This window comes from Rhinolophus sinicus, chromosome 4 (genome assembly GCF_057876585.1).
Source record: "Rhinolophus sinicus isolate RSI-liver-muscle chromosome 4, RSI-T2T, whole genome shotgun sequence".
In the NCBI taxonomy this organism is placed as follows: domain Eukaryota; kingdom Metazoa; phylum Chordata; class Mammalia; order Chiroptera; family Rhinolophidae; genus Rhinolophus; species Rhinolophus sinicus.
This window is the reverse complement of record NC_142504.1, coordinates 64,492,558-64,502,511: the sequence shown is the minus strand read 5'-3', so window position 1 is coordinate 64,502,511 and position 9,954 is coordinate 64,492,558. Positions and strand designations below refer to the sequence as shown.

The 9,954-nt window shown below is 45.0% G+C and overlaps 1 protein-coding gene across 11 annotated transcripts in view; it reads left to right on the top strand.

Annotated features, from left to right (window-relative positions):
• Positions 1 to 5,297: 5,297 nt before the first annotated feature.
• PRELID3A (PRELI domain containing 3A) overlaps positions 5,298 to 9,954 on the top strand; it is a 31,339-nt gene continuing 26,682 nt past the window's right edge. For 2 of the 11 annotated variants that reach the window (XR_016021125.1, XR_016021126.1), the window contains exon 1: positions 7,648 to 7,826. Coding sequence is in view for 6 of the 11 variants with exons in the window: in XM_088797893.1 (XP_088654019.1) it covers positions 7,795 to 7,826 (32 nt within the window). In the remaining 5 variants the exon portion in view is untranslated. Of the gene's footprint in view, positions 5,657 to 7,639; positions 7,827 to 9,954 lie in introns of those variants that run through there. The other 9 variants (XR_002135818.3, XM_019711367.3, XM_019711371.3 and 6 more) reach the window with 7 other exon arrangements.

Below are 9,954 nucleotides of genomic sequence, written 5' to 3'. Positions count from 1 at the left end.
GGAGTTGGGAAGAAGAATTAATTATGTAGGAACATGTACCATAGAAAGTAACAGGTCACAGAGATATACTGTTTTAATATTATGCTAGTATATCTTGGCTGTTTTGAGGCTCAGGACAGTTCTGAATTTAGTTAGAGAACATGTCCTTGTATTCCAAAAATATTATATACGTAGGATCTTAGAAAATCTCTAGATGGAACAGGATTGGAATCCCTGATCTTCTGCCACCTCGTTCTGCCAGCATGGCAGGTTGAACAGCCTATAAATCGGGTCTTTACTATCACTGTATTTGAGGATCAATGAAACATCAGAGCCTAATTTTTGTTATAGTCCTGGGGTAATGAAACGATATCTATGGCAAATGGGAAAGAAAAAGCTCCAACAGTTCTTCAAAACTTCTTACCTGCTGGAAGATTGATTTTCTCCCTAAATTAAAAAGCTGTTTTTGTACAGCAGTTTTCAAACATTTATTTTTAGCAGCAGACTACTGTAAAAATGGAAATTTGACACAATCTCAATATATAGAATCTGAATAGATAAGAAAAAAAAAGTAGGACTGCTGAATGAAAAGCCTCTCAATTAACACCCCCCCCACCCCCCACCCCCACCCCCCGCAAAGTGAGCTCCCAAAGGCAATAGGGCTTCCTGGATCTGTTGGCTCTGTCCATGGTCACACCAGATGGAGCCCCACCCAGCCCTTGGCCAAGCCGCTCCCAGGTTCATAAATCCCTCAGAGTCACCCTTGACTCACTGAACAAGCAATTATCAAGTGCTTATTGTTTGCCAGGGACTGGGATAGATCCTGGGTACACAAAGATGAGTAAAGCTCAGTCCCCATCCTTGAAGAGCTCAGATAGTCTATTGCAGACCTCCTTTCCAAAACTTTGGGGAACTTTCTAATTGTCTGGGCTGCCTATTTCTGAGTTTCACCTCAGAGATGACAATTCAAAAAGTAAGAGGTGGAGCCTAGAAATCTGCCTCTTTAATCAGCATTAATCTAGTGGTAGAGACATAAACACAAACAAGTACAGTAATTATAAAACAATGCACTGAGAGCAATGAGGGTGGTATTCGGGAGCAATTACAGAAGGACAAGGAGGAGTAAGGAGCACACAGGAGGAGATCAAACAAAGCTTTGGAGTGGGTGCAACACAAAGCAGGTGGACAGGACAAGTAGTAATTGTCTGGGTGTGGGAGTGGTGTCCTTTGGAGGGGCTAGATAGAAGCCAGTTAGAATAACCCAGAAGAGAGGTGATGAGGGACTGAACTAGGTCAGTGGTCAGTGGGGATGGTACTAACAATACTGACATTAATAAGGGCTGGCATTTATTGTTACTGCCCAGTCACTATACTAACTACTTCACATATGTTCTCATTTAATTTTCACAAGTCCCATAGGGTAGGTACTACTAGTATTCCTATTTCATAGATGATGATACTGGCGTTTGGAGAGAGTAAGCTACGTGCAGAAGGGGAGCCAGGGCTGGAACCCAGGTATGTTCACCTTCAAACCTATACCTTCAACTACAGTTATTAAATCGTATCATCTCTAAAACAATGCAGAAGGAATGAATTAAAACAATCCGTAAGAGGTAAATTCCAAGAACTTGATGACTGATTGGTGTAGGGTAAGGAATTACCCTGGCTTGGGCGCCTGGGTGATGCCTGGAAGAATGTGGCTAAGGACGAAGATGCCATGGCCATGATGAGTTTGAGGTGGGGACCCAGGGACTTGCCCGTGGGTAACTAGACACACGGATCTGAAGCTTGGAGTGAAATGAGATAGAGATACAGGTTTGGGAGTTAATGGAAACCATGAAACTCGGTGAGTTCACTTGGTAGAATGAGAAGAACTGAAGGGAAGAGGAATCTGCAAAGGAGACAGAGAAGGTATATTACAGACCAACTGAGTGTCATTGGAACCAAGGGAGCAGAGTTTCAAGGAGAGAGTGCTCAGTAGTTCAAGTACAGTGGAGAGGGATTGAGGGAGTGGGACTGAACAGTACCCACTGGGCTGGAAAATGTGATGGTCACTGATGATCCTGACAGGAGTTTTAGGAGCTCATTACATCATGTTGTGAAATAAATAAGTGGAAGAGCATACGTGGCTCTCCCTTTGAAAGGTTTAGATGAGAAGTGGGGAGAATAATTGCATAGTACTTATAGGGGGATGTAATAGCTGGAAGATACCTTTTCAGTGCTTCACACACACAGGTTTGGCATTTACCACCATAAGCTTCTAGAATGGCATGCTTAATCCACCCTTTCCGTTGGTGCTATTGAAATGAGAGAAATGACCGTGGTTCTCAAGCCAAAGAAATGCCAAATAGGCATTTCAGCCAAAGATAATGGTTAGGGATGACTTTTGCTCCTGAATTCTCCATTCCTTGGGAATCTTTCCTTAAGTACCATACCCGCTGTGAAAAGAACCTGTCCGGAGTTGCCTTGCTGTGAGAGGTTCAGCCAATGGCTGACTCTACCATCCCATCTCTGCCTGATACTTATACCCTGTGCTTGGTTTAACCAATGAATATGGCCAGTCACTCTTTGACTAGCATCTTTCCAGTTTCTAGAGAAACTATAAAACTGAAACAACAACAAAGAAACTGCTGGGTATCACTGAATCAGACCCATGTGTCACCTGGCTGCGATCACATCTGCCTGCCTTGGCTATTCCTCAGAGTGTGCATCGCATCACTAAGTGTCAGGTGTGTCCGGTGACTGCCCTGGGGGTGCATGGTGAGTCTGCCCAGCACAGCATGAGCTAACCTCCATCTCTGCTGAAGTATTGCTATGGAACAAGAATATTGTTTCATCTAATATTTTATTTAAAATAATAAATCTTTACTTTACTGAGGTGGTGGGTGATTGGGGATTGCTCCTTTGTTTTCTGCAAACCCCAGGCAAGGAAAACAACCTACCTGGTTTATTTGGAATGAGCAGAGGTACAGGTGAGTGAAATAGCTCAGGTCCTTGGCTCCTCTAAGGACCCACAGACAGGTACAGAGTCAAGGGGGAGATAGTTTTTTTTTGTCTGTTTGTTTTTAAGTCGAGAAGACTTGGCCATATTTATAATCAGGGGTGGGATGTGGGGTAAAATGACCAATGGGTGGAGGAAATAGAAACTACAAAAGGGAAGACTAGTAGAGCAGGTGCCTGGGGAGAAGGGACCAAGGAGAAGAGTGGGAGGGTCACTTGAGACCGGAGGATAGGAGGGAAGCTTGGCCAGGGTCTAGATCAGTGTCCAAATCAGTGGTTTGGATGGTTGCTATGTGTCTGACACCATGCTAGGCATTGATAGCCATTTGTGGTCCACTCAACCACTCTACAGTCTGGGGCTTAGCAAAGTTAAGCATCTTGCTCAGAATGATACAATTAGTAAGTGATTACCTAGTGTTAGACCTGGGTAGTCTCCATCCCAGCACAAATAAAAACCCCTGGTGGGTTCCAGGCACCCTTTCTCCATACTGTCACCCATTATCTTCTCAAAAGCTAGTTGAAGCAGGTTCTTTCCATTCACTCAATAGAATGAATTTGTTAAGCCTTCACTACATATGTTTCAGGCACCAGGAATAGGAAGACGTAAAGCACATGTCTACCCCTCCCCAAGATGCCTGCCTGGGCACATGGGCACACATACTAGTGATACAGACTAAGGAATCAAAGGAAAGCACCATGCTGTCAAGGTAGCTCCTAATACAGCCTCAGGGGAGACAAGGCCCTTGGGGAAGACATTATGTAGCATCTTCATTTCCATCTCACTTCAGGCCTCATGGCCAGCCAAGTCTACATCCTGGATCATGCTTGCATTTTAAACAGTTTTGCCTCAAAAATTTCAACTACTAGAACCTGTCAAAACTCCATTGTCTTCAAGATAAAAATCTAAAATTCTCATTGAAATATAAGGCCCTTCTTGACATGACTCTGTCTACCTTTCAAGCTTCAACTCCCGCCACTTGACCCTGGAACCCCACAATTCAGCCTCACGGATGACTCACAGCCTCCTAAGAGCACTGTACCTCCTTATGCTTCTGGGCTTTTGCATATTCTGTCACTTTATCTGGAAAACGCTCCCAGAACAAGTATGAAGGAGCGTGTTCTAGCTGGAGATGACAAAACTCGAATGTAGACAGGAAGCACCTTGCCCAGTAAGGCTTGGGAGTTGACAGTGGGTCTGTGTTAGCATCAGAGTCCTCCAGAGAGCTTCTGACACCACAATGCTTGCCCCCACCCTGAGGTACTGCATGGTGGGGCTGAGCTGGGCCCCGGGGCCTCCATTTACAATTAAATTCACGATCTTGCCACCATGCGCTTACATTGGCAGCACTGTACAAACAGCTCAGTAAGATTTCATAACCTTGGTATATCAGTGTCTCACAGCTGTGTTCAGGTTGACGTGTGGCAGTGTCTTGCTGAGTGGCGTTCATTATTGTTGTTGTGTATTTTTGTGTGCTGTCGTGAGAATGTCTGAGCTTGAAGTAGAGCAATGAACAAACATTAAATTTCTTGTTAAACTTGGCAAGAGTCGAAGTGCAATCAGGGACATGTTAGTCCAAGTTTATGGGCATAATGCATTGAAGAAAATGGCAGTGTACAAATGGATTAAATGTTTTTCTGATGGGAGAGAATGCGTCACTGAAGAAGAGAGATCACGATGGCCAGTAACGAGCAGAACTGATGGAAACATTGCAAAAATTCATTGAATTGTGCATCAAAGTCATTGGCTGACTGTGAGAAGCAGAACAGACCAAATAAACATCAATAGAAAAATACTTAGGAAAATCTTAACTAAAAATCTTGGCATGAGAAAGGTGTGTGCAAAAATGGTCCCGAAGGAGCTCACTGATAAACAAAAGCAAAGAGTCAAAGTTAGCCAAGAACTTTTGGAGACACAAGACGATGTTTTGGACCGTGTTATCACTGGTGATGAAACATGGGTGTACCAATATGACCCTGAAACAAAGTGTCAAAGTGCACAATCGAAGTCAATTTTCCATGACCAAAAAAATTTCCGTCAGTCCAAATCAATAGTCAAAACAATGTTGCTAACTTTCTTTGATGTCAAAGGGATTATTCATTATGAATTTATACCAACTGGACAAACAGTTAACCAGTTTACAATTTGGCAGTGCTGGAAACGCCGTGTGAAAAAGTCACACAAAACAACCTGAACTTTTTGCCAACAATTCATGGCTCTTGCATCATGACAACGCACCAGCTCACATGGCACTGTCTGTGAGGGAGTTTTTAGCCAGTAAACAAATAACTGTATTAGAACACTCTCCCTACTCACCTGATCTGGCCCCCAATGACTTCTTTCTTTATCCAAAGATGAAGGAAATATTGAAAGGAAGACCTTTTGATGACATTCAGGACATCAAGTACAATATGACAAGAGCTCTGAATGGCCATTCCAGAAAAAGAGTTCCAAAATTGCTTTGAAGGGTGGACTAGATGCTGGCGTCAGTGCATAGCTTCCCAAGACGAGTACTTCGAAAGGTGACCATAGTGATATTCAGCAATGTGATATGTAGCACTTTTTCTAGGATGAGTTCGAGAACTTAATTGTCAGACTTCATATAATAAGCACTGAGGCAAAGCAGCTGCTGCTGATCCTGGACCAGACATCCTACAACAGAGCGAGGAGCCCAGAGAGGTGAGGCTGCGAGAGGGTGGACTTTGACCAAAAATGGAACGATCAGCATAGGACTTCAAGCCGGGAGGGATATAGCTTTCATTTATTTATTCAACAATTATTGATTTAAAGAGTACCTGCTATGTTTCTGACTCTGGAAATACCAAGAATAATGATAACCTAGTTCCTGACCTCAAAAAGTTTTAATCCTGGTGAGAGAGGCAGAGAAACAAGCAGATGATCATAATGCATTGTGTTGAGTCTCGGAGGGAGGAATATACAGGCTGTGACACAATCAGAAACGGGAGTGATGCACAGATGTGATGACACCTGAGCTTGGCTGATGAGAACCCATAGCTGTGTGTAAAGTCAGTTTGTAGGCGAAGCAAGTGCAGGTAGTGGTGAGACTGTGCTGCGATCATAAAGGGACTGAAGGTGGTCCTCATTTCACCCCAGTTCTCAGTTCTCTGGCTCCACCATTCAGTTTTGTGTCTCTGTAGTAGGGCACTACTGGTGAGGGTCTTAGTTTCCCCACATGGCAAGAAGAGCAAATTCAGCGCTCATTACTCAGACCTGGAGCGAGTTACACAAACTATCTTACCTATAATGTCTTCTCACTCTCACCAAAAGCCCAATTTCTTCAGCCTCATGCTCAATATATGTTTGTGGAAAATGCTGTTTGTAAATGATGACACTTAAAAAAAAACCACAATCTAACAGTACCTAGCTCAGTACCTAGCATATAGGAAGTGTTCCACAACTAGCCTGCTTATAACTAGGAGTCACGAAAGCACATTGTGAGGGGGAATCGTGCAAACCTGGCTCCTCAACTCTGTCCCTCAGTGTGGTCACGGAGGGCACTTTCACATCTCCTTGAAGCTCCGTTTGGATCACTTATAAAACAGGGATAGTAGAACCAATTAGGGAAGGTGACTAAGGTGAAACCTAGGTGGTAAAAGTCCATATGAGTGGATGGTGGAGCCAGGATCCTAACGCAAGTCTTCTGGCTGGTGCTGGTGCTCTTTCCACTTCATTGACTCATTGAACAAGTAGGCTTGAGATGCCCTCTTGGTGCCAGGTATTGCACTAGGTGCCAGATTCAGTAGCAAGCTAGATGCGAGATTCAGTAGCAAGCTAGTTGTTCATTCTGCTGAAGGTCACCTTCTTCTCGAACCAGGCATCTCTCTTCTTTGCACTTGAACTTTGTAGTAGTCCAGGGTAAATAGAAATAGAAATGTAAAAGAAAAAACTGATTTTTCCCTGGTGCAAAGGAAAAGAGCCCCTCCTTTTTCTCTTCTTAGAGCGTTTACTCTAGAAAACTTGTAAATTCTTTGTCTTGTTGAGGTTTTAAAAGCTAAGTGGGCCTTTGCCAGTTTTACAACCCAGGAATGTTTTTTCTCAAGGACCTGGGAGCCATTTCTGAAACGTTAGCTTAACTTCCAGAGAGCACCTGGGTCCAAGTTGCAAACCTACCTTCTGTGGTAACAACATGAGAAATTTATTTCCCCTTTGGATAAAGACCATTAGCAAACACACATGGTTGCTCCTATTGCCAGGATAATTTAGGATGAACTCTCTGTGACAAATGGTGCTGTCAAGTCCTCTCATTTGAGAACATGGATGTGATGGGTTACACCTGCCTGGCTCTGTAAAAGGGTGAAATTTCTTGCTGTCTTTGTAGTCTCTTTAGCAGACTGCCTCTGAGGTGCACCACATTCTGGTTTAATGCTATTCAATACTCTAACTGTTTTGGTTTTTCCTCTTCTGTGAAGTTACTGTATTTTGGGCTGGCTGTATTTTGTGCTGCTAACGGTAGAAACCCGCCTGGCCAGAAAGGGCTTCAAGAGAACTTGGACAACCTGAACTATAAGAATTCGCCCCGCACTTCCACCCCCTCATTTGCAGCGGGTGCTGTCGGCGCACCTCCCAGCCTCAGCGCAGGTTGAGTCAGCCAAAACAGTAGATTCCCGCATCCCTATTTTTAGCCGGCGCAGATCGCACGGTCAGGTGACCCGCAGCTGGTAGCACCCGCGAGTGCCCTGCTCACGCTCCGCCCCGTCCCGCCCTCACCACGCCCACGCCGCGCCGAGGGTGGAGCAGCCCGGAGCGCCTCAGTCTGGAGCCAGGAGTCGGCGCCCTGCGGCGGGCGGCCGGCGACGATGAAGATCTGGAACTCGGAACACGTGTTCGGGTGAGGTCGGGCTCCGGGCCACTATGGGGTCCCGGCCGGCGCCGGCTCCTGGCCCCGAGCCGCTGGGGGAGGCCAAGAAAGGCCGGACCCCAGACCTGGCCCTCGCAGAGCCTGGCCAGCCTGGCGCTGACCGTTCCCAGACCACTGCCTGCCTCGGCCTCCTAAAAAGAGGCACAGGCTTTCTGTCCCTTCTAGAGGCGTCGTTAGGTAGAGAGACGGTGCAGTGCTGTTTGATGGAGGCGCCGCCTGACTGATGGAGGCCGTGGTGGGATTACTGAAGCGCGGGGGAGGGGGTCGCCCTTTCTTTTTGAGGGCCACGGAGGGCGGAGCCGCGGGTGCATCTGAGCTGGTTGTATAGGGCCCGACCTCTGGGGCTGAGAGCGCCCTCCCTCGGCGTGGCGCCCCTGGTGGGGTGGACGCGGCGGGGAGGGACCCGGAAACGTGACAGTGCGCACTCCTCAGCCCACCCAGGAGCAGGCCTGAGATCGCCTACACCCTGTTCTCATTTGGGGCAAGGGACACGGGGTCCTAGTGATATTAGAGGACCGAAGAGTGGCCCGGTCTTTTGTGGAGATTTATGCAGAGCAAATGATCACACATACGTTTTTTTTAAATGAAGGGTCCACAGCAGCCCAGAAGCTTAGGAGAAAGCCAGATATGGAGAAACCATGTGGGGGGCTGTGGCATGGAATGCACTTATGGCATGGAAGGCCTCCAAGCTAGCATGGAAAACGGGGAGCAGTCTAAAAGTGTCTTCGTGACCTAAATGGTATTTTCGGTTTAAGTGATCCATCAGTGACACTCTGAAATCATTCTTTAATATTTTTTAAAGGAATAAAGATTTTTAAATACCCTGACCCTACTTAGAGAAACATTTCTTTTTTGAAAAAAATATCGTTAACTATAATTAAAAATTAATTTTTAAAAAATTAAAAATTGCATGAAATGGAATTGTCATCCTTTGGCCTTTTTATGTAAAATGATGATAAAAAATTTATCAAGTGATTAAAACCTCTAAATTATTTTTAATGAAATCTTTAGACTTGATGGGATCTAATTTTAGTGTTAATTTTTGTACAGCCTGCAGTTTTTCTGAACTGGGGTTCCCTGAGAGACTCAGTGAAAGCCCCAGTGAGAAGGACTCCAGAGATTGTTCTCTCGGTTCTCCCAAGGATGGGACATAACTGGCACCATCTAGATGCTGAGGGGAAAAGTTAAGCCATTGCCTACTGTAGGTAGATGTCTGGTCAGTGGGGCTGTTTTCTGGTGGAACAGTTAACAAGGACTATCCTAGAAGTTTGTAAAATGTTGGTTTACGAGCAGAAGTGAGTTGTCAGCTGTGAAAAGTCACCATTGATAAAATCCACCCATTTAAAGTGTACAATTCATTAACTTTTAGTAAATTTAGAGTTGTACAGCCATCATCACAGACCAGTTTTAGAAAATGTCCGTCATCCTACAAAAACCCCTCATGCCCATTTACAGACACTCGCCATTACCATTCTCAGCACAAGACAACTGCTAATTGCTTTCTGTTTCTATAGATCTGTCTTTCCTGGATTATTTCATATAAATGTAATCATACGATATGCATTTTTTTGTGTTTGGCTTCTTTCACTTAGCTTAATTGTTTTTGAGGTGCATCCGTATGGTGGACTATATCAGTACTTCATCCATTTTGTATCTCTGACACCCTGCCAGTGCCTGGTACATAGTAGGTGCTCAGTGAGGGGCTGAGGAATCTCACAGAGATGAGACGCCCTTCCAAAATGATGAGGGTGGCTACCCACCAAAAGAATTCTAATCAATCTCCAAGCTGCTGTGGACTTGATACTGATCCCCTGCCATTGATTTTTGAAGTTGAAAGCAAAAGGCCATAATGAAAATTGACAAATGTGGAGTGCAGCTGGTTGAGGACAATGTCGGGTAGGCCCTTGTGGCCTCCTGGTTTCAAATGACATAGTACTGTGTCGTGGCACAGCACAATGGGAAGCCCGCCTTTCTGGCTGGGCTTATTGTGGAGTTCTTCTCTTGCTGAGTCTGTTGAAATCCCTGATTTTTGTTTCTTTGAGGATGATAGATACTTCTTTTTCTTTTTATACTTGTTCCTTTTTATATATTTTCGTTG